The following is a 24,757-nucleotide window of genomic DNA, read 5'->3' on the forward strand; positions in this document are numbered from 1 at the left end:
TAGCTGTTAGACTGGGTCTGTGGCAGGCAGTGAGGGAACCAACAGGAGGGAAAAACATACTTGACTCCTCACCAACCTGCCTGCTGCAGATGCATCTGTCCATGACAGTATCGGTAGGAGTGACCACTGCACAGTCATTGTGGAGACGAAGTCCCGCCTTCACGTTGAGGATACCCTCCATTTACTACCGCCATGCTAAATGGGATAGATTTCGAACAGATCTAGCGACTCAGACTGGGCATTCATAAGGCTCTGTAGGCCATCAGCAGCAGCAGAATTGTACTCGAGCACAATCTGTACCTCATGGCCTGGCATATCCCCCACTCTACCATTACCATTAAGCCAAGGAATCAACCCTGGTTCAATGAAGAGTGCAGGAGGGCAGTATCTGGCATACATAAAAGAGGTGTCAATTAGATGAAGCTATAACACAGGACTACTTGTGTGCCAAACAGCTTAAGCAGCAAGTGATAGAGCTAAGCAATCCCATAACCGAAAGATCATATCTAAGCCCTCAGTCCTGCCACATCCAGTCATGAATGGTGGTGGACAATTAAACAACTCGCTGGAGGAGGAAGCTCCACAAATCCCCTCACCATCCTCAATGATGGGGCAGCCGAGCACATCAGTGCGTAAGATAAGGCTGAAGCATTGCTACAACCTTCAGCCTGAAGTGCCGAATGGATGATTCATCTAGGCCTCCTCCAGAGGTCCCCAGCATCACAGGTGTCGGTCTTCAGCCAATTCGATTCACTCCACATGATATCAAGAAACAGCTGAAGGCACTGGATACTGCAAAGGCTATGGGCCCTGACAATATTCCGGCAGCAGTACTGAAGACTTGTGCTCCAGAACTTGCCGCGCCCCCAGCCAAGCTGTTCCAGTATAGCTAACACTGGCATCTACCCGGCTATGTGGAAAATTGCCCAGGTATGTCCTGTACACAAAAAGCAACACAAATCCAACCTGGCCAATTACTGCCTCGTCGGTCTACTCTTGATCATCAGTAAAGTAATGGAAGTCATCAACAGTGCTGTCAAGCAGCACTTGCTTAGCAATAACCTGCTCATTGATGTTCAGTTTGGGTTCCACCAGGACCACTCAGCTCCTGACCTCATTACAGCCTTGGTTTAAACATGGACATAAGAGCTGAACTCCTGAGGTGAGGTGACAGTGACCGCCCTTGACATCAAGGCCACATTTGATCGTGTGTGGCATCAAGCCCTAGCAAAACTGGAGTTAATGGGGATGGCAGGAGTGGGGGGGAAGCTCTCCACTAGTTGGACACATACCTAGCACAAAGGAAGATGGTTGTGGTTGTCGGAGGCCAGTCATCTCAGCTTCAGGACATCACTGCAGGAGTTCCTCAGGGTAGTGTCCTAAACCCAACCATCTTCAGCTGCTTCATCAATGACCATCCTTCCATCATAAAGTCAGAAATGGGATCGTTCGCTGACGATTGCACAATGTTCACTATTTACAACTCCTCAGATACTGAAGCAGTCCATGTCCAAATGCCATAAGACCTGGACAATATCCAGACTTGGGCTGACAAGTGACAAGTAACATTCACGTCACACAAGCCAGGCAATGACCATCTCCAACAAGAGAGAATCTAACTATCACTCCATGACATTCAATGGCATTACCATTACTGAATCCCCCACTATCAACATACTGGCGTTAGCATTGACCAGAAACTGAACTGGACTAGCTATGTAAATACTGTGGCTACCAGAGCAGGTCAGAGGCTAGGAATCCTGTGACAAGCAACTCACCACCTGACTCCCCAAAGCCTATCCACTATCTACAAGGCACAAGTCAGGAGTGTGATGGAATACTCCCCACTTGCTTGGATGAGCAGCTCCACAACACTCAAAAAGCTTGGCACCGTCCAGGCCAAAGCAGCCTGCTTGATTGGCAACACACCCACAAACATTCACTCCCTCCATCACCAATACACAGTAGCAGCAATGTGTTCCATTTACAAGATGCACTGCAGAAACTCACCAAAGCTCCTTAGACGGCACCTTGCAAACCCACGACCACTACCACCTCGAAGGACAAGGGCAGCAGAGAGATGGGAACACTACTGAGTGGAAGCTCCCCTCCAAGTCACTCACCATCCCGACTTGGAAATGTATTCCATTCCTTCACTGTTGCTGGGTCAAAATCCTGGAACCCCTTAATATCACTGTGGGTGTACCTACATCACATGGACTGCAGCGGTTCAAGAAGGCAGCTCACCACCACCTCCTCAAGGGCAACTAGGGATGGGCAATAAATGCTGGCCCAGCCAGTGATCCCCACACCCTGTGAATGAATAATAAAAAAAAAATGGCCCTTTTTCCTATGTTGTAACTCATGTGCCACCTCTATAGAAACTCGATATTTGTGATTAGGCGTAGTTTCATTTCTGATTAGTTGGTATCAGAGATGAGTTCGGTTAAACATGGGGATCATCAGCCTTGTGTTCCTGGGTCTTGTCAAGATTGGAGATTATTCCCATACCTGTTACTAACCAATTGCTCATCTATGCTTAGACACATAGAAAGACACACTCAAACTGGGAGCAGGAGTTGGCCCATCAAGCCTGCTCTGCAATTCAGTATGATCATGGCTGATCCTTTATCTCAACGCCTTATTCCCGCTTTCTCTCCATACCCCTTGATGCCCCTAATATCCAAAAATTTATCAATTCCTTTCTTGAATATACTCAGTGAGCCGGCGTCCACAGCTTTCTGTGGTTGACCACGCTCTGAGTGAAGAAATATTTCCTCATCTCAGTCCTAAATGGCCTGCCCCGTATCCTGAGAATAGACAAAGAAATGTCATCTTTGAATTGGGTTAAAGAAGGAAAAGGATGTAAATCTCTTCAATGGAGCATCTTGGTGACAGAGCCTGTCTTTGACATCAGTTCGGGATGAATTGAGTTCTCAATGGGATTAGCAGGAGTAATGCTGTATTGCTTCCTTCTATTTAAAGAATAACTGTAACGGGGTTTTACATCAAATATACGTATCCTAATTCTGTTTAAGTTGTCACTGAGGCGCGATGTTGGAAATTGCACCATTTCCATCAAATTATAAGAATTTTAATTAATCATAAAATACAGCACAGAAGAAGGCCATTCAGCCCATTGTTCCTGTGCTCTGTTGTAGAACAACTCAGTTCTACTCCCCTGCTCTTTCCTGTAACCATGTAATCATTTTCCCTTTAGGTAATTATCCAGTTCTCCTTTTGAATGCTACTATTGAATCTTCTTCCACCCTTTTGGGAAATGCATTGTATAATGAAAGTAGATTCATGCTGGAAGATAATTTTCATTTATGAAGTGAAGAGCTTTGTACCAATTATTCCCGAGTTAGCAAAGTGACATAAATTACTATATATATATATATATATATATATATATTAAAAATCAGCCTTCTGTCTCCTGTAGGTTGTGATTTGTCATTTCCCGGCAATAAGCTTGTTTCTGGAGATCACTGTAAAATAATTCGAGAGAAAACTGGGCAAGTGTGGTTAGAGGACACAAGGTAAGTCATGTATATATTCTAGGTTATGTTCTTTTTAAACATATTCTGAAAGTGAAGATTATTTAGTTTGTAGTGGTGCTGCTTCTGGTAGTCGTGTTTATTTGGCTATTTCAGGAATGGAAGGGCAATGGTTTAGCAAGCTGTCCTCTAACCTTTGGAACATACATTTAAATCCTGCTTGTACTGTTGAACATAACATAAGAAATAGGAGGAGGCCATTCAGCCCTTCAAGCCTGCTCTGCCATTCAATGAGATCCTGGCTGATCATCTCCTTCAAACACCATTTTCCTGCACTATCTCCATACACCTTGATGTTTTTTTAAATGTAGAAATCTATCGATCTTGGTCTTGAACATATTCAATGACTGAGCCTCCACAGTTGTCTGGGGCATAAAATTCCAAAGATTCACTGCCCTCTGAGTGACGAAGTACCTCCGCTTCTCAGTCCTTTATTCTGAGACTGTGTGCCCTGGCTATGGACGCCCCCAGCCAGGGAAACATCTGCCCTACATCTACCCTGTCGAGCCCTGTAAGAATTTTGTATGTTTGAATGAGATCACCTCTCGTTTTTCTAAACTCCAGAGAATAAAGGTCCAGTCTGTTTAATGTTTCTCCATGGGACAATCATTCCATTCCAGGAATTAGTTTGGTGAACCCTTGTTACACTTGCTCTATGGAAAGATAAGGAAAGTATACCTTTTATTTAGGTAAGGAGACCAAAACCTGAGATGACAGTTTCCCCCTCTTTTGCCTGAGTATTCCTGCCTGAAATGAATTGGGTACTCTCAATCCCATTCTTATCGGATTGTGGCCTATGAAGCAAACTGTCAGCAACTTGGCATAATTTAGCACTAAAGTGGCAAACTCACTCAGAGACATAAAGGGTGGTTTGAGTAGAAGATAGAAAAGTATATTTCGGTGGTTTTGAAGGAGTGGGATTGGGGCTAAGGTTCTTCACTGGAGTCAAGGGAGCTTTCCTATGCTTTTGGTGATGCTTTATCATTATCAGGTAGCCCAGTGGTTCTGATATTGGGTAAATAATCCAGAAATTATCAGATAGAAAATACAATTGAGAACCAAAAGGTCCAGAGGGGGAGATGAAAAAGCATATTAAAGAAGTGAAAGAGGGGTTATGATGAAAGACTGGCAGCCAACATGAAGGGGAATCCCAAAGTCTTCTTTAGGCATATAAATAGTAGAAAAGTGCTAAAAGGAAGAGTAGGGCAGATTAATCCCCAGATTAATGTCCATTCCCCTCATGATTTTGAACATCTCTATAAAATCTCCTCTCAGCCGCCTTCTCTCCAAGGAGAAGAACCTCTCCAATCCATCCTCAAAAGCTGAAGTTTCTCATCTCTGGAACCATTCCTGTAAACCTCTTCTGCACTCTGTCCAATGTGTTCACATCCTTCCTTTAATATGGGGCCAGGAACTGTACACAATATTCCAGCTGAGGTCTCAGTGTCTTATATAAATTTAGCATAACCTCCCTGGCTCTTGTAGTCTATGCCCCTATTAATAAAGCCCAGGATACTATATGCTTTATTACCTTCAATGCACATGTACACCCAAGTCTTTCAGCTCCTGCACCTCCTTCAAAATTTCACCCCTTATTATATATTGTCTGTCCATGTTCTTCCTACCAAAATGCATCACCTCGCACTTCTCTGCATTGAACTTCATCTGCCACCTATCTGCCCGCTCCACCAACTTGCCTATGTCCTCTTGAAGTTCCACACCATCCTCCTCGCAGGTCACAACACTCCCAAGCTTCACATCATCTGCAAACTTAGAGATTGTCCCCTGCACACCAAGATCTGGATCATGAATATATATCAGGAATAGCAAGGGTCCCAATACCAATCCCTGGGGAACTCCACTACAAACCTTCCTCCAACCCGAAAAATATCCATTGACCGTTACTCTCTGCTTTCTATTTTTCAGTCAATTTTGTATCCACATTGCTACTGTCCTTTATTCCATGAGCAATAAGTTTTCTCACAAGTCGGTTGTGATGTATTGTGTCAAATGCCTTTTCAAAGTCCACGTGCACCACATCAACAGCATTACCCTCATCGACCTTTTCTGTTCCCTCTTCAAAAAACTCCAAGTTAGTTAAACATGATTCCCCTTTTAGAAATCCATGCTGGCTCTTCCTTATCAATCCATATTTTTCTATGTGACTATTAATTCTATCCCAAATAATTGTTTCTAGGACCTGGCACGCCACTGAAGTTAAACTGACTGGTCTTTAATTTCTGGGTTTATCCATACAACCTTTTTTGAGCAAGGGCATAATGTTTGCAATTCTCCAGTCCTCTAGCACCTCCCCTGAGTCTAGGTTAAGACTGAAAGATTATGGCCAGTGTCCCTGCAATTTCTACTCTCACTTCTTTCAATATCCTTGAATGCATCTTATCCAGTCCTGGTGCCTTGTCAACCTTAAGTACCTGCAGTCTATTCAACACTTCCTTGTCATCAATTTTGAAACCTTCTAGTGACAGAGTTTCCTCATCTATCACCAGGGCCTGGGTAGCATCTATCTCCTTGGTAATGATGGATGCAAAGTATTCATTTAATACCTCAGCCATGGCCCCTTCGTCCAAGGAAGTGAACACATTGGAGAGAGTGCAGAAGAGGTTTACAAGAATGGTTCCAGGGATGAGAAACTTCAGCTATGAGGATGGATTGGAGAGGTTGGGACTCTTCTCCTTGGAAAGAAGAAGGCTGAGAGGAGATTTGATAGAGATGTTCAAAATCATGAGGGGGATGGACAGAGTAGATAGAGAGAAGCTGTTCCCACTCAAAAGGATCAAGAACGAGAGGGCACAAATTTAAAGTGATTTGCAAAAGAATCAAGTGTGACGTGAGAAAGAAGTTTTTCTCACAATGATGGTTTGGGTTTGGAATGCACTGCTGGAAGTGTGGTGGAGGCAGGTTCAATCAAGGCATTCAAGAGGGCATTGGATAATTATTTGAATAGAAAGAAACCATGTGCAAGGGCACAGGGAAAAGGCAGGGCAATGTCACTAGGTCATAATGCTCATTTGGAGAGCTGGTGCAGACATGATGGGCTGAAGGGCCTCCTTGCTGTTAAGATTCTGTGATTCTGTTGTGAACTCAAACCCCTCCAAATTGAAAAAGTACCCAGATTTCAGATGTAAAATATTAAATGGCAAAAAAAACTGAACCACTATTTTCAAGATTTGTAGGTCAGATTAAATTTTATTTATGGTGTGGTAGAGTGGTGTTGAATGTAGCATTGAGTTTATAAATACTCTGAAGGTCACTTATTTTTTAAAAAAACTAATGTAAAAAATTTAAAGCTGAAACCCCGATTTAGCTGTTTCCAATTAACTTGTAAAGTCTAGCCGTTGATGGGTAGATGAAAAGGGGGACACAATTTATGTGGTTGCTTGTGTAAAACACAACGACAGATCAATGCCGAATCTGAAAGGTGGACCCTAACTCCTTGACTAACTTGGTCTGTTTAAAGCAGATTTTTCTTTGTTGCAATTGTTCTGTGCTGCCAGTAGATGGCTGCAGAATGCATTAAACTTCCAGTTGAATTTATGGTGCAGCTTGTGACAAGTTGGCATTTGCCTGGCTACAACCTCTTCTGTTCAGATGAGAGCTCAGTATATGAATGTGCATGTGCCGTTTTCCAACAATTAGAAATATAAATGTTTGGAGAATGGAGAAGTCCAATTCTAAGCATTTTGAACCCAGCTGACTGTAATTTAAAAGTAAAAACAGAATTACCTGGAAAAACTCAGCAGGTCTGGCAGCATTGGCGGAGAAGAAAACAGTTTATAAAAAAAAAAATTTATTTATTTGTTTTTGTTTATTTTTACATCTTTTATGCTCTCCCCACCCCCACTAGAGCTATACCTTGAGTGCCCTACCATCCATTCTTAATTAGCACATTCGTTTAGATAATATCACCAACTTTAACTTTAACACCTTTGTGTTCTTTTGTATTATTGTCGTTGACATCTTTTGATGATCTGCTTCTATCACTGCTTGTTTGTCCCTACAACCACACCCCCATCCACCTCTCTCTCTCTCTCTCTCTCTCTCTCTCCCCGCCCCCCACACACACACACCTTAAACCAGCTTATATTTCAACTCTTTCTTGGACTCGAACTCAAGTTCTGTTGAAGGGTCATGAGGACTCGAAACGTCAACTCTTTTCTTCTCCGCCAATGCTGCCAGACCTGCTGAGTTTTTCCAGGTAATTCTGTTTTTGTTTTTGTTTTGGATTTCCAGCATCCGCAGTTTTTTTGTTTTTATCTCTGTAATTTAAAAGTGTTCGGTGGACCCTCCTGAGTACTTTCTAAACAACACTGACACCAGCTGGATTTACACTCCGTATGGTATCAAATCCAAGTATTTTGAAGTTTTCTTTTCCAGTCAGATTTGCTTTGCTTGGCTCTGGAATCAAATTTTAGCCACATTGTAAATTGCTAAGCTTGCAGAAATTGAATAGGTTAAATCCTGGGAGCCTGGAGTCGATTATTATGTTTTTTTTCAGGGTTGGATCTGCAATGAAACAGTTCAGAGGTGCTCTTGTTCTCCAGCCACAGCCTGCATCTTTTTCCTGTGGCTAGGAGTTTGTTTACAGGCCATTGTCAGTGAAACAGCATCACTGCTCTGTGCAGGCTGTTTGTGAGCACCACTGCTGTGGCCTAACAAACACAGGTGTTTTGCTGGCAGGCATATCTCTTGCTGTTGGAGTCACAAGCCAGCAACGGTGGCACCTTGTTTTACTTTGCATTTGACTTTGGCCGCCAAAATTAGTGGGTATAGTATCACCATAATGTCAACTCTTTCATTATATTGTTGAACTTCAGCATGGCATGATTTCCAATTAATGTTGAAAGCCATGGATCTTGACAATATGACATTACAAGTGTAGGTTTTATGCTTGTCCTGTACCAAGGAGGGTGGAGGCAGCCTGACTTGTGTTATTGCGTCACTTTATGCTTTCAGTACCAACGGAACGGTCATCAACAAATCCAAAGTAGTGAAGAAACAGACCTATCCGTTGCAGAATGGAGATGCCATTTACGTTGTCTACAGGAAGAATGAGCCAGATCAGAGTAAGGATAGTATGATTAAATGTACTGCTCGTGGTTTGAAATATCCCATTTCTGATATCTGTCTGGACACGATTGCATTGTAGGCTGCTATGCAGCCGCTGAGAAATCGGTTGTTGCAGTTAGCTCTTGCCTTGTTGTTGTACACCAAGTAAGATTTGTTACTAAATTATCAGACTGCTTATCCAACACCCAGAACAGAATGAACAAAAATTTCCTTTAATTAAACATTGGGAAGACTGATGCCATTGTTTTTGTTCCCATCTCCAAACTCCGTTCCCCAGCTACTGACTCCAACCCACTCCGAGATCAGATCAGGCAGTTAGCAACATTGGTGTCATATTTGACCCTGAGTTGAGCTTCCAACTACATACGAACATATGAATTAGGAGCAGGAGTAGGTCACTCGGCCTCTTGAGCCTGCTCCACCATTCAATAAAATCGTGGCTGATCTGATTTTTAGCCTCACATTCCTGCCTACCCTGCTTATCAAGAATCTATCTACCTCTGCCTGAAAGATATTCAAGGATTCTGCCTCAACCACCTTTTGAGGAAGAGAATTCCAAAGTGGCTCAACCCTCTGAGAGAAAAACAAATTCCTCCCCATTGTCCTAAATGGGTGACCCCTTATTTTGAAACAGTGACCCCCTAGTTCCAGATTCTTCCACAAGAGGAAACATCCTTTCCTCTTCACCCTGTCAAGTCCCTGCCTTTTTTGAATAAATTACATAAATTACATTAGCTATCAATATAATACATTATATTAGTTACATTACTACATTAGCTAATACATTTGCTATTTTCCAATCTAATGGAAACTTCCCTGAATCTAGTGAATTTTAGAAAATTAAAACCAATGCATCAACAATCTCACTAGCTACTTTTAAGTCCCTAAGATGAAGGACCTGGGGATTTGTCAACCTACAGTTCCAACAATTTGCTCAGCACCACTTCCTTGTTAATTTTCTTGAGTTCCTCTCTCCCAATTCCTGATTTACAACCATTTCTGGGATGTTACTTACATCCTTTATAGTGATGACTGTTGCAAAACACCTATTCAATTCATTTGCCACCTTATTTTCCATTATTCATTTTCCAGACTTACTTTCTATAGGACCAATGCTCACTTTGTTAACTGCTCTTTTTAAAATATCTGTAGAAACTCTTAGTATCTGTCTTTATCTTTCTAGCTAGCTTTCTCTCCGTATTAATCTTTTAGTCATTCTTTGCTGTTTTATGTTCTGTCCAGTCTTCTTACCTGCCACCCATCTTTGCACAATTATATGCTTTTTCTTTAAGTTTGATATGATCTTTAACTTTTTTAGTTTAACATAGATGGTAGAACCTCCCCTTGGAACTTTTCTTTCTTGTAGGAATGTATCTAATTTGTGTATTCTGAAATATCCTCATAAGTGCCTGCCACTGTATCTCTACTGACCTATCCCTTAACCTAAATTGCCAGTTTGCTTTCGCTAGCTGTCTTCATGCCCGTGTAATTGCCCTTATTTAAGTTTTAAATACTAGTCTTGGACCCAGTCTTCTCTCCCTCAAACTGAATGTAAACTCAATCATGATATGATCACTGCCATCTACCTTCACTATGAGGTCATTAATTAATCCAATCTCATTGCACAATACCAGGTCCAACATAGCCTGCTCCCTTGTTGGCTCCAGAACATGCTGATCTAAGAAATGATCCCAAAAACATTCTATGAATTCATCATCTATGCTACCTTTGTGCATCTGATTGTTCCAATCTATACGTAGATTAAAATCCCCCATAATAATCGCTTTACCTTTCTGACAAGCTCCCACTTTTTCTTCCTTGATACCCCATCCTACCATGCGATTATGGCTGTGGGACCTTTACACCACTCCCACAAGCAACTTCATGTCTTTATCATTCCTCATCTCCACCCAAACTGCTTCTATATCCTGGTTTCTTGCACTTAGTCCATCCCTCTCTATTGTGTTAATGTCACCTTTAATTAACAAAGCCACCCCTCCACCTTTTCCTAACTTCCTATTCTTCCTAAAAATTGTATACCCTTCCCAATCTATCCCATCCTGTAGCATGTCTCTGTAATGACTATGAGTGCAAGTAGAGGTAAATAAGTACAATCTATCAGTTTGTCTGTTTTTTAAATGCTAGGTGCATTCAGATACAGAGCCTTAAGACTTATCCTTTTTATTATTTTTGTGATCTCTAGCATTATCGGTTGGTTTACTCTTAGACTTGTACAGTCTGTCCCTTCCTATCATGGTATGTTTATCATTTCTCAGATTAATACCATCTTCTCTTACCTTGGGCAGAATTTTACGGTCCTGTCGAATTCAGTGGATTTTTGAATGGCTCGCCGTATTTTACAGCTGAGCCTCTGTTGTGACAGGGCCTTAAAATTCCATCCCTTGTTTCTACTCTTTGAAAAACCATATCTTCTCTTGTTGATCCCTTGCCCCCACTATTTAGTTTAAAACCCTTTCTACTATCCTAGCTATGTGATTTGTAAGAACACTCGTCCCAGCACAGTTCAGGTAAAGACCATCCCAACAGTACAGCCCCCACTTTACTCAGTACTAGTGCCTACAAACCAGAACCCAATTCTCCCACACCAGTCTTTGAGCTACCCGTTCATCTCTCTAACTCTATTTTCCTTATGCCAATATGCACATGGCTTGGGTAATAATCTAGAGATTATTAAAGGTTCTGCTTCTTAATTCGGTACCTAGCTCCTCATACTGATTATGCAGAATCTCTTCCCTTGTCCTATCTATATCGTTAGCACCTCCATGAACCATGATGACTGGATCCTCTCTCTCCCACTGCAAGTTCCTCTCCAGCCCTGAGCAGATGTCCTGACCTCGCACTGAGCAGGCACACAGTCTTTTGGACTCTTGATTTTTGTTGCAGAGAACAGTGTCAATCCCCCTACTACGACTACATTCCTGTTTGCTCCCCTGGCTTGAACTGCTTCATGTACCGTGGTGCCGTGGCAAGGCTCTCATCCATCCTGCAGACCTCCCTTTCCCCCACACAGGTTTTGAGCACTTCAAATCTGTTTGACAATGCAAAATCTGAGCCCCCTCCACCACTGTCTGCTCATCCTTTTCCTGCCTCACTCATGGTCACATTCTCTTGCACCCCACTGCTGAACAAAACAGATGGCCCGATTCCAAGAGATGTGACCAAAGTGTCCGGGTATTTCTCCCTATCCCTTATGTTGCGCTGTGTCTGCAGTTCAGCTTCCAGATCAATAACCTTGATCCAGTATCCCTCTAGCAGCTTAAACTTTATGCAGATGTTTGTCCTGGATTGCCTTGGTGTCCAAAATGACCCATGTTCTACAGCTGCAACTGAACACCTGCCCTGACATTGTTACTTACGTTATTTAGTTAATTTAATTTAATTACTTTCTTAATTAACTTAGAGTAATTTCCATGTATGCTGCACTTTACTGTGCTTATTAAATGCTAGAACTACTGAAGCTAAAAGTTAGTTTCTTAACTACATACAGATATTGCTTTCAATGTTTATTTTAAATTTTATATTTAAAATAAAATCATTTAGTTCTATTTTTTATTTATAGATCTACCTTAAATGCCATATCCTAAGCTGGCTATTAACAGACTGTCTGTAACACTAAACATTTATTGGCCAATCAACTTACAAAAGTACAGTGCCGATACCATTTTAAACTTCAGGAATAGAGAAAACCCTTAACCAATTTACAGATACTCACTAAACAACTAGCTTCTTCTCCAACCAGCTAAATTACAAGTTTGCTGTAATGTCACTTTTTTGCACGCTGTTTTCAGACTACGGAGTCCTGACTGCCCCTCCCCTCGTGTGCTTTTCAGACGCACGCCTGACCGCCCCTCCCCTCCCTGCCCCTTGCGCGCCTTTCGGATGCCCACTTGCGCCCCCCTCCATAACATTGCCTGACTTTGCCCGTGTATCAGTTCATCTGCTGCCTAAGTCGTCGTTCGTGTCTTTATATCTCTGGACTTGAGTACTGCCAACACATTCCTGGTTGGTCTACCACATCTCCCCGTGTCCTAACTTACACCAAGCCCCTTGCACCTATAGCATCTCTGTTCACTAACCCAAGCTTGGTCAAGCAAAGTTTTGATTTTAAAGTTCTCATCCTTGTTTACAAATCCTTCCATGGCCTTGCCTCTCCCAATTTCTATAATCTCATCCAGCTCCATAACCCTCCCAAATATCTGTGTCCCTCTAATTCTTGCCTCTTGTGCATTCCCAATTTTAATTGCTGCACCATTGGTGGCCATGCCTTCAGCAACCTAGGCCCTTCGCTCTGGAATTTTCTCCTTAAACCTCTCTGCCTCACTTGACTCCTTTGAGACTGTTCTTCAAACTAACCTCTTTGGCCAAGCTTTTTTTAAACCTGTTCTAATGTCTCTTTATGTGAGTTGCTGTCATATTTTGTTTTATGATGCTCCTGTGAAGCATCATGGGATGCATTATGTTAAAGGTGCTATATAAATACAAGTTGTTGTGCCAAGCTCCTATATTCTCCATCGACCCTGATCAATGTTCAGCACTGTGGCTGCATGTTCCTGAAAGTGCACCATGGTTTATACTGCAGTAAGGAGCTAATGCCTTCAGAAGGGGAAAAAATGGGAAGTAACCTCTGAAGTGTGAGGTTAGATATTGCATTGTGTAGTGTGAATAATTGCATTGTCTAGCTAATCTTCTTCTGAATTGCAAGTAGTACTGATCCTACTACTGACAGTCATAACAATTATATTCTATATTAAGGTTAGTCTCTGCCATTTTGAAAAATGGATTATATTTCACAATTTACTTGCATTAGGTAAACGCCCCAATAAATTTGGAATTAGGTAATAATTAGGAATGAGAAATTTGACTGAGGAATTTTTCCCTAGAACTTCCTTACCCATTCAGTACCCCCTATACCAGCCAGGAGACAGTTCCTAAAGCATATTGCACCCCATTAGTCAACTGAAAGGGTCTCCTACAGTTTAACATTTTTGTACTGTTTTCTCTGGTTAGGAGTGATGTGGTAATTTTAAGCAAAAAAGTAGCTTTTATCCCCAACTTATTCTTCCTTAATTTATTTTTTAGATGTTGCTTATTTGTACAAAGCACTGAATCCTGAAGAGGAAAACATGGAAGACTTGATGGGTAATTAAGAATTGTTTCTGATTAGATTTTGATAGAACTAGATATTGCTCATGCTACTATCAGTGGGTGAAGGAAAATGTTAACAGATGCAAACTTCTGACGAATAATGATGTTTAATTCCGTGATAAACGTGGGGAGGGGGGGGAAACAAAGAAGAACAGGAGAAGGCTAATATGGACAATAAATACCAGCATGGAGCAGCTGCGTCAAATAGTCTGTTATTGTGCTGTAAATTCGGGAGGCATGAGCCCAGTGAGTCAGTATTGCTTAAAATGAACACAACTTGAGAAACTGGGGCTGTTTTCATTACATCAGAGGTAAGACAAGGTCTAATCATGATTAAGTTTGAGAAAAGTAAATTGTGGAGAACTATTTTTGTTGGTCAATGAACAGCTAAAGGGCATGAATTGAAGATATTCATCAAAGGAACAAGAAAGATACGTGATTATTTTTTCCCCCAGAGAGTTGATAGGATGTGGGATGCAGTGACAGTAATAGCTTTTAGAGGATAAGTGGATAAATATGTCAGAAATTAAGAAATGAATTTTAAGGGGAAAAGGGCTAAGAATTGGACTTGTGGTCAGCTCTTTTAGGGGACCAGCACAGATGTGATGGGCTGAATGGCTGTCTTCTGTGCTGTAACATTCTAGGTTTCTCTTATTTTGTTCATATAGATTCAGCACAGTTTATAAAATTACATGCAATTAGTACTCCATAAACTAGTAGGCTTTGTAATAAGGGATGAATGGACTTAATGTGAGTATGAAAATGGATTATCATTTACCAGCAAACGGTTTTTCTGTACAGGATCCTCTTGCAGTATGGTTGAGCAGATTATTAAAGAAACCTCGAGCTTGGAAAGCAACTCTGACCAAACAGCAGTCACCTCCTCAATTTGTTCAAAACAAGTTGAACACCCTTCCCAAGAGGAGCCACAGCCATGCACGTCTTATTACGATCCGTTCTGTACCTCTGGAGCAAACTCCAACACTGTTCAGCCTACTGTTTCCACCATGGAGCCATGTGCTTCCTCAACAGGACCTGTGCCCACTACTGCTGGACCTTCAGTGCTTGCATGTGGACCTAATTTCTTGGCAACATTTTGGACTTCATGTCCAAAGCCACCTAGCCCTCCTGTCTTATCACCTTCTAGGACTCAGGTGAATATAGAAAGCACACCAGGACCTGAAACCCCAAAGTCATCTGTTCTGGATGCCTTGGCCAAAGAGGAGGACCTAGAACCAACCAAAAAGAAGCAGAAAATGGGCAAGTATATACCTTGCATGTTTACTGAATAAAGGTTTGGGTTTTATTTCCAGAGTTGACTAATTTAGACACTCAACATTGCACACTCCTACCTGTAACCCCTTCAGAATTTCAACCCCAAAAAACCTTCTTTAAGACAGCAAGGTCCCATTCCACGGAGGGGTAGGTCTCCAAATCTTCATTCACCATACCTGGTGAAGGGGAATATCAGACAGAGTTTCAAGTTCCGACTGCTCTCCTGTTACCCCTGCATATTTGTGGACATCAAGTGAGCCCACCAGCCTTCACTGTGTAGGCTTGCATGGAGAATGACCCTTTGGGAAGTACAGGAGGGATACTGGAATTGCATCCTACCTCTGCACAATTACTCATACAGAGAATAAAGAATAAGAATCAGAAGAGGAGTAAAGAACATAATGGTGTGTTGGTATCTGAAGAGAAAAAACACAGTTTAATGTTTCCATTCTAATCATTTTTCTAATCGGTGAAGGCCCAGACCTTGAGCATATTCACACAGAATCATATAGCACAGAAGGAGGCCATTTGGCCCATTGTGCTATTCAGATGGTGACTGACCTATTGTTTATTTCAACCATTTTCTTTTTTTTAAATTCAACTGTTGTATTCTGTTTTCCTTTTGCCTGACCCAACAAATAAGTTTGAGAGTTTTAATATTTGCATCTCCTGTAAAATATTCATTTTATACAAAATATTTTAATAGAGAATGATGGAATTCCAGATACATTGCTACTCAGTGAAGGTCAAAGTTCAAACGTCAGACATGACGATCAAGGGACCTCAGAAGGAAAGCAACCAGACAAAATGGAGGAAACTCTCACCTGTATCATTTGTCAAGACTTGTTGCATGACTGTGTCAGGTATATTGAGATGTGAATGCTTTATAAACAGCCCTTTTATGTAAGACGAACTACAGTTTCCAACACAAACATTCTTTAAAATAATAGGAATTCATTTAGATATTCTTTACCAATGCTCAATGCTGCAACATAACAATATTTTTGATAGTCCATCTTCAGTGACAACTCATACAATGAGTCTTAGACCCAGGTGTAGTCTCCCAAGTGACAGTTTGAGGGTAGGGATACAAAAAAAATGACAGGAAAAGATCAGCTGCTGTATTTACTCCGCCTCATCCCAATGACAAGCAAGCCGCATGCAACATTGCTGCCAAGAATAATGTATTTAGGATACAATCAGTGGTGGTTAATGACTAGTAAATCCTGTTGTAGTACATGCTTGTTTGGCGGTATTTGCAAATTTATTGATTCAGAAATGGAAACACTGAAAAATGAGCGATTAAGTGTTCGAACTTTGCAGCACTAGATGCAGAAGCTTCAGGGCAGCAATAAACCTCAAGGGTCTAATTTCATTTCATCTTTCTATTTACCCACCACTCAACTTTGTCAGCCTTCAACCATGTATGCACTCTTTCTGTGCGGCTTGTTACTCGGGCTGGATGGAGCGTTCATCACTCTGCCCAACCTGCCGTTGTCCTGTTGAACGCATCAGCAAGAACCACATGGTGAATAACCTGGTGGAGGCTTATCTTCTGCAACACCCAGGCAAGTAATTGCTGTATTAAATTCATATGCCCTGATTTACATGGATATATTGAGTATTCCAAATGTTTGATTTGTGGTTTTGTGGAGGAGGAAGGAACCTCAGGCATGAATTACAGCCATAAGACCAGAATTTAGGCCATTCGGCCCATTGAGTCTGCTCCGCCATTCAATCATGGCTGATAAATTTCTCAACCCCATTCTCCCGCCTTCTCCCCATAACCTTTGATCCCCTTACCAATCAAGAACCTATCTATCTCGGTCTTAAATGCACTCAATGACCTGGCTTCCACAGCCTTCTGTGGCAATGAATTCCATAGATTCACCACACTCTGGTTAAAGAAGTTTCTCCTCATCTCTGTTCTAAAAGGTCTTCCCTTTACTCTGAGGCTGTGCCCTCGGGTCCTAGTCTCTCCTACTAATGGAAACATCTTCCCCACGTCCACTCTATCCAGGCCTTTCAGTATTCTGTAAGTTTCAATCAGATTCCCCCCTCATTCTTCTAAACTCCATCGAGTATAGACCCAGAGTCCTCAAACGTTCCTCAAATGTTAAGCCTTTCATTCCTGGGATCGTTCTCGTGAACCTCCTCTGGACCCTCTCCAGGGCCAGAACATCCTTCCTGAGATACGGGGCCCAAAATTGCTCACAATATTCTAAATATGGTCTGACCAGAGCCTTATAAAGCCTCAGCAGCACATCCCTGCTTTTATATTCTAGTCCTCTCGAAATAGATGCCAACATTGCATTTGCCTTCCTAACTACTGCGTCAACCTGCAAGTTAACCTTAAAAGAATCCTGGACTAGGACTCCCAAGTCCCTTTGCACTCCAGATTTCTGAATTCTCTCCCCATTTAGAAAATAGTCTATGCCTCTATTCTTCCTACCAAAGTGCATGACCTCACACTTCCCAACATTGTATTCCATCTGCCACTTCTTTGCCCATTCTCCTAACCTGTCCAAATCCTTCTGCAGCCTCCCCGCCTCCTCAATACTATCTGTCCCTCCACCTATCATTGTATCATCTTCAAACTTAGCCAGGATGCCCTCAGTTCCTTAATCTAGATCATTAATGTATAAAGTGAAAAGTTGTGGTCACAACAGTGACCCCTGCGGAACTCCACTAGTTACCGGCCACCATCCTGAGAAGGACCCCCTTATCCGCACTCTGCCTCCTGCCAGACAGCCAATCTTCTATCCATGCTAGTATCTTGCCTCTAACACCATGGGCTCTTATCTTACTGAGCAGCCTCCTGTGCAGCACCTTATCAAAGGCCTTCTGGAAGTCCAAGTAGATAACATCCATTGGCTCTCCTTTGTCTAACCTACTCGTTACCTCCTCAAAGAATTCTAACAGATTTGTCAGGCATGACCTCCCCTTGATGAAACCATGCTGACTTTGCCCTATTTTACCATGCACTTCCAAGTATTCTGAAATCTCATCCTTAATAATGGACAGCTTTAAGTTTTGTGATTAGTTAGTAAGATCAGTTTCTGGCACAATTGTGAATCCAGATCTTTCCTTTGGTTACCTGATATTGAAAAATGCCTCCTGAATTGTCTGAAGTTAACGTATGAATTTAGGCTATCTTTTACCTCTGGAGCATATCTAGAAGAAACTTGTGTTTCATTTGGAATCCTGTTGATAAGTAGGACGTGATACTATGTGTGAGTTCGCAGCCTGTCCTTTTGAGTGAGAATAAGATTGAGGCAAATGGACAAGATGGATCTCGGGAGGGAGATACGGACCAAATTGGAAGCAATGTTGAATATTGTAGGAACGTTGGGCGATTCATAAATGTGGTTTTGGTTACTGGCTTGGAATGTGATTCTGTGAGGAAAAATATATCTTCGCAATAGGGAGTGACTTAATGCAATGAACTCGAAGAAATATAATATAAAATCTCAAAAAGCGGAAATTACTACCTTGTCAGTAAACGTGCCGAGTGCAATAAATCTCTTTACAAAGGCCCGTAAACTTGCTATCCCAATTCATGTTTCCTGTGTGAATTATCTTAAAATTTCTTTGCTTGTCCAAAAGATAGAGGAAAGGACATCCAATGGGACACAAGATACCAGTCTAAGCTGCAGCTAGATTAAGATACTGGTTTGATGATTTTGTTTTCGTCACATTTGTGTGCGATTTACTCTTTCAGAAAAGTGTCGTAGTGGAGATGAATTGCAAAGCATGGATGCCAGAAATAAGATCACACACGACATGTTACAACCTAAGATTAAACGGTCATTCTCCGATGAAGAGGTCAGCTCTGAGGATTTTCTGGAACTGTCTGATGTCGACAGTGAATCTTCTGATTTTAGGTGAGTTTTTGAAAGATTTGCTTTTGTGAGCAGGAATAAACGTATGAGGAGAAGTCAGCCCTTGTGCCTGCTAAAGTGTGAGATTGTTGGCTGGAGTGATGCTAAAGTCTGAGTAGTCCTAAGAACACAAGATTAGTTGGAGAAATGACTGAACAGCAGTAAGTGGCTTGCTTTGTAATGAGTTATCAGACCTTTACTGAGCTTTACTGAAAATGCAAAGACAGCAAATGGATTATCCACCTCTGGCAGAAGTCTACTGCCAAGTAGCCAAATATAATTCCGGCCACATTCTTGTCAACTGTAGCATCATGAGTATTGACTTCTAACTGCATATTAATAGTGGAGGGAAAAACCTACAACCTTTCCCTTCCTGTCCTCTCCTGAAGGTGTTGGTTCTTTGCTAGGACAGCTGATGGATGCTGGGTACATGCTATATAACCTGGCCCAAAATGTGTAATCTGTAGAATATAGAAGGTTAAGCAGTGATTTGATTGAACTTAAAGACTTTGAAATAAATTTATGGGGTTGATAGAGAAAAGCTTTTTTCTGCCGGGGGGGTGGTGGGGGTGGGGTTGGGTTAGGTTAGTTGGGGTAGGACAAGGGCACTTAACCTGAAAGTTGGAACCAGGTCATTCAGGAGATAAGTTAGGAAAGGCTTCTTCAGACAGAGTGATAGAAGTGTGGAACAAGCTCCCACAAAAAGCAAGTGATGTTGGCTGAATTGATTTCACATTTGAAGTCAATAGATTTTTGCTAGCCAAGAGCAGAAAAGGATATGGTGCTGAGGCAGGTGGATGGAGTTAAAATACAGATCAGCCATGATCTCGTTGAATTGTGGAACAGGCTCAAGGGGCTGAAAGGCCTTCTCCCATTTCAAAATAAGCATCTCACAATTGGTGTCATCACGCCAATTAATCATGGAAACACTGGTCAAGATTGATTCTGTTCTTGCCCGATATGTACACAGTGCACCAGCAACAGTGGGAGAGGGTGCCACTGAATAGCAATGGGAAAGAGGAATCCTCGATAATTTGCGCACCCTACCGCCCCCCCCACACACACACACACACACACACACACACACACACACACACACACACACACACACACACACACACACACCGGTTCCCAGCCCCCATAAGCTGCTGAAGCTAGTTTTATTGCTGCAGTGTTGTGTCTTGGTTGAGATCCACTAAAGGGATCGTGGGATGAATGGCTCAGCTGCTTATTGAAAAACTTGGGATACTGAAAGTTGAAAGGAGGAACTTGAATTTGTATAACACTTATACAAGCTAATGTCCCAAAGCTCTAGGATAGTGAGGGGTAAAAGTTGATCAGGACCCGTGGAAGAACTCCCTTGCTCCTCATTTAGTGCCATAGAATCTTTTACTTCTACTTGAGAGGGCAGATGGAATGTCGGTTTGATGCCTCCTCCAAAGGATGGCAACTCTGATAGATCAGCACTCCCTCGATACTACACTGGAGGGCCAGCCTCTGCTCTGTTCTATGGAGTAGGACTAAACCTCCTGACTCTGAGGCGAGAGAGCTACCAACTGAGCCATGGCGGAATATGTTTGAATAAAATGTGTAAGTGTATTTTGAGCATGTGATGGCTCAACTTCACTTTCTAACAGAGAAAGATAATGTGAAATGTGTGAGGTACAGAATAGGAAATGGAAATGTAATACAAAGGTACCCAATTCCTGATTAGGTTAATGGGGTGTAACATGTTGTTTCTTTGCATATATTTGTTTTCCTGCTCTTTACCAAGTTACACAAATTTTACAGTAAGATTTAAAATACAGTTTGTCTCTCTATGGTTGACTGCATTTTAGATTTTCTATCCATTTTCAGTCAGCCACATATTGTATGCAGACAGTGTCCTGGATATCGGTCCGAGAGCAATCAGTCTACTTTCTTGCCAGCTTTCAGAACAAGTGATGCCCCATCAACTTCTACCAGTATCCCTGTCAGTAAGTATCTACAAACCAAAATGGGCAATGTTGCTATTACTGTTGCACATCCCTAAGCACAGCTTAAAGTTGAGGGCTTGGTTAACTACACAGTTGAAGTTTGCGTTATTTGAATTCAAGAAATGTGATGTAAAGGGGCAACTTTCTTTTCTCTCTATGATTTCCAGCACTGTAATGAACAACAACAATGAATCAATTTGAGCTGTGTGAGGGAAAGATGGGGGGCAAATGAGGGAAGTTTTCAGTTAAGGGGAGTCGAGATAATTACATGAGGCAGAAAGAAATAGTAGGATATGCTGATGGGGTGAGATGAAGTGGGGTGGGAGGAGGCTTGTATAGAGCATAAACAGCAACTTAGAGGATTTGAGTTGAATGATCTGTTTCTGTGTGCTAATATCGATTTAATTGTTTAGAGGGACAGGGAAATGAATTTACAGCTCAGCTGACCTTGTATCTCTTTGTGATTAGCTAGAAAACAAACTTGTGGGAGAGAAAGTCAGCAGCTGAAGAGCCATGAGAGTAGGTGCCAGAGAGCTAAACAGAGGAGAAATCTGTAAATGTGATATAAAAGGAGAGGACCAAACCTGATTGTGTTTGGTGAGCCAAACTGGCATGAACGTTTTATGACACACCGATTGTGTTCTTGGCTGAGAACTGGTCCATTTTAACCATCAGAGTGTAAATGCCCAGGTTTTCAGAGACCAGGGAGAGCAGAGGGAGATATTTCAAGGGGAGGTGTGCTCTCTATGTGGAAGACCACATTATGTAGAAGCTTACAAATTTGCAGTTTGGGTTGTACAAAACAATGAGGAGAGAAGTTATAGGATGTTTCCCAAAAATGTTCCTTCACTGTTGCTGAGTCAAAATCCTGGAACTCCCTTCCTAATAGCACATGGACTGCAGTGGTTCAAGAAAGCAGCTCACCACCGCCTTCAAGGGCAATTAGGGATGACCATTAAATGCTGGCCTAGCCAGCGACAGCCATATCCCATGAATGAATATTTTAAAAATCACAAAGTGGAAATAAGAGAGAAGTTGTAGACAGCGAGGTGAGCGGAGCTGGATACTAACCTAGTTAGGAGAGCCAATATTTAGAGCCCTCGTTTATTTTAAGAACTGTATTTTCAGAGATCTCTAGAACGGGCCTGCTGTTTTTTTTTTCTGGGTGATAATGCACGTTCAACAGTAGCACAAGTAGTATTTCCAAAGATTTAACTTTAGCTTGGTTTTTGCACTGATTAATACTTAAGTTATTTAACTTGACTGTATGTTCTTTTTAAACACTTGTTTGTCTGCCATTTGTTGTAAATGAGTAGTTGTAAGCTGCTGCCCAATACTGATTTAACTGGTGAACTGAAAGTCACAGTAGGAACTGGCCATATTGAAATGTCTGATCTGAAAAAGTCATGACAATGACAGTGCAGAATAAGCCCATTTTCCCCTATGCCTGAGCCCACTTGTCTAATCCCATTTCTCAGCATCCTTTTAAAATGTTTCAATTGCATTTAAAATCATTTTACTTAACTCTTTTAGAACTATAAAAGTGTAGATCATAAATGACATTCCAATTTGAGTTTACAACCTGATTTATAGTATTGCTTAATATATATGTAACTATAATAATCAATACTCTCCCTGTCTTTTATAGCACTTTAGAATATGCTGTTTTAAATTTGATCACCTCAGCATTTTGCTTTCTACCTTATTTAATTATGAATAGTTAATGAATAATCACTCATTTGACAGTGTAATAGTGGAAGAAACCAGATTCTCTTATTTTAGATTAGATTGTATTCAGCAGTAAAAACATCATTTTGTATTTACAAAGTTGTATAAGTTTTTTCTGATTTCTGTCAAGTGAATTATTTTGTACACGTCCTAAGCTTGCTAACTGTCTCTCTGCTGTCCGTTTTTTAATTTTTTTTTTAAGCTGTCCAGGACTACACCTGCCCTGCTCGTGGTCCTCACATGATTTGCACTTGCTGTTTTCAGCCGATGCCTGACCGGAGGGCAGAGCGTGAACAGAACCCAACCGTTACACCTCAGCAATGTATGTGACCACTTTACAAAGTTCTAACTTTTGATTAATTGATCTCCTGTCTGGTTGTTCTGAAATGGGAATTGAGCTGGGCCTCAGCGACTGCGATCGCTGACCCAGCTTCCTTGCCAGTGGAGTTGCGGGTCTCACACAGAGTTCTAGGGCTTGAGCATGAACAAGAGCTCCAGTTTGCATAAAACTTTAGTCAGACATTGAATTTTAAAGATATAGTTAGTGCACTTCAGCTTGGTTTAGCCTTTATCAGCTGATCTGAAAGTGTACTGCATTTTTGTTCTGGAATGTAATTGTTCAGCCTGATTGGCTCCCATAAATCATGTGACTGCTGTCATGTGGTTAACCTGGACTAATTGAAACTAGGAGAAATTCTTAATTGGATGTTCACTCAGGCAGAACTTACTAGTAATAGTAAGTGAAAACGGATAGAAGCAAACCATTTAAAGTAATTTCCAAAAATATTGATATTTGCACCTTTTGAAATTTAGGCATGTATTGCTGACAGTACTGACAAAAGCATGAACTTGCATTTATTTATTGTCTGTCTTGTTCGCAGGATGTCGCAAAGTGCTTCATAGCAAATTCATTACTTTTAAAGTGTACTCACAGTTATGTGCTGATTTCTTGTGGAATCATAGAATAATTAGCACAGAGCGTGGCCATTCGACCTGTTGTGTCTGTGCCATCTCTTCTAAAGAGCTATTCAATTAACCCCTGATCTTTCCCTGTAGCCCTACAAATTTTTATTAGCTTGGCCTAAATAGCCAAGTGGTTATGGTACTGGGTTTGTAACCCCAAGATCAAGAGTTCAAATTTCACAATGGTAAACAATGTAACTTCATCTGAATAGGAACAGATGGAGATGTGTTTGTGCTCAAAAGAGTTACAATTAGGGGCGCTCCAGTGGCGCAATCGGTTAGTGTGCAGTACTTATAGAGCAGTGCGATCAGCGGGCTATGCTGAGGTTGTGAGTTCGAGCTTCACCTGAAGCAGAGATTTTAGGCTTGGCCTAAATAGCCAAGTGGTTATGGTACTGGGTTTGTAACCCTAAGATTAAGAGATCAAGAGTTCAAATCTCACAATGGCAAACTATGAAACAATGTAACTTCATCTGAAACAGATGGAAACAGGTTTACTCAAAAAGAGTATCAAGAGTTCAAATCTCACAATGGCAAACTATGAAACAATGTAACTTCATCTGAAACAGATGGAAACAGGTTTACTCAAAAGAGTATCAAGAGTTCAAATCTCACAATGGGAAACAATGTAACTTCATCTGAATAGGAACAGATGGAAACGTGTTTGTACTCAAAAGAGTTACAAATTTTTATTCATCAAATATCTTTCTTTTTTGCAATTTAGTATTGAATCTGCTTCCACCACCCTTTCAGGCAGTGCATTCCAGATCACAATTTGCTGTGTAAACGCATTTCTCCTCATCTCACTTCATTTTGCCAAATATGTTTTATTTATAAACATATAAGTCTAAATGTAATTTAATTTGAAGTTTTACTGCTGCACAGTAAAGTTTATACCTTGTTATAACTATTTAATGACCAATCTAAATGTGTATTTCACGCAATTCCCATTTAAAACCTTCTGAAACTTGCGATCTCCAATAGTGAGAGAAAACAATCAGATCAGCCTTTTCCTTTAAATCAAGAGGTGCAAATCTACTTTAAAGTGTTAGTTTAAGCAGCACCTTACTGTGAACTCTGTTCAAAGCAAAAATGAGCCTTGTTCCATGCAGTTGCCTTCTTA

At 41.3% G+C, this 24,757-nt stretch overlaps 1 protein-coding gene across 1 annotated transcript in view; it reads left to right on the forward strand.

Moving 5' to 3' along the window:
• The window catches only part of chfr (checkpoint with forkhead and ring finger domains, E3 ubiquitin protein ligase), a 46,935-nt gene that overhangs the window by 15,703 nt on the left and 6,475 nt on the right, over nt 1–24,757 (forward strand). The window contains exons 3-11 of the mRNA XM_041202363.1: nt 3,443–3,539; nt 8,532–8,641; nt 13,746–13,805; nt 14,613–15,071; nt 15,793–15,949; nt 16,500–16,654; nt 18,808–18,970; nt 20,825–20,943; nt 22,874–22,993. Coding sequence (XP_041058297.1) covers nt 3,443–3,539; nt 8,532–8,641; nt 13,746–13,805; nt 14,613–15,071; nt 15,793–15,949; nt 16,500–16,654; nt 18,808–18,970; nt 20,825–20,943; nt 22,874–22,993 — 1,440 coding nt within the window. The remainder of the gene's footprint in view (nt 1–3,442; nt 3,540–8,531; nt 8,642–13,745; nt 13,806–14,612; nt 15,072–15,792; nt 15,950–16,499; nt 16,655–18,807; nt 18,971–20,824; nt 20,944–22,873; nt 22,994–24,757) is intronic.

Source organism: Carcharodon carcharias, chromosome 13, assembly GCF_017639515.1.
Source record: "Carcharodon carcharias isolate sCarCar2 chromosome 13, sCarCar2.pri, whole genome shotgun sequence".
NCBI lineage: Eukaryota > Metazoa > Chordata > Chondrichthyes > Lamniformes > Lamnidae > Carcharodon > Carcharodon carcharias.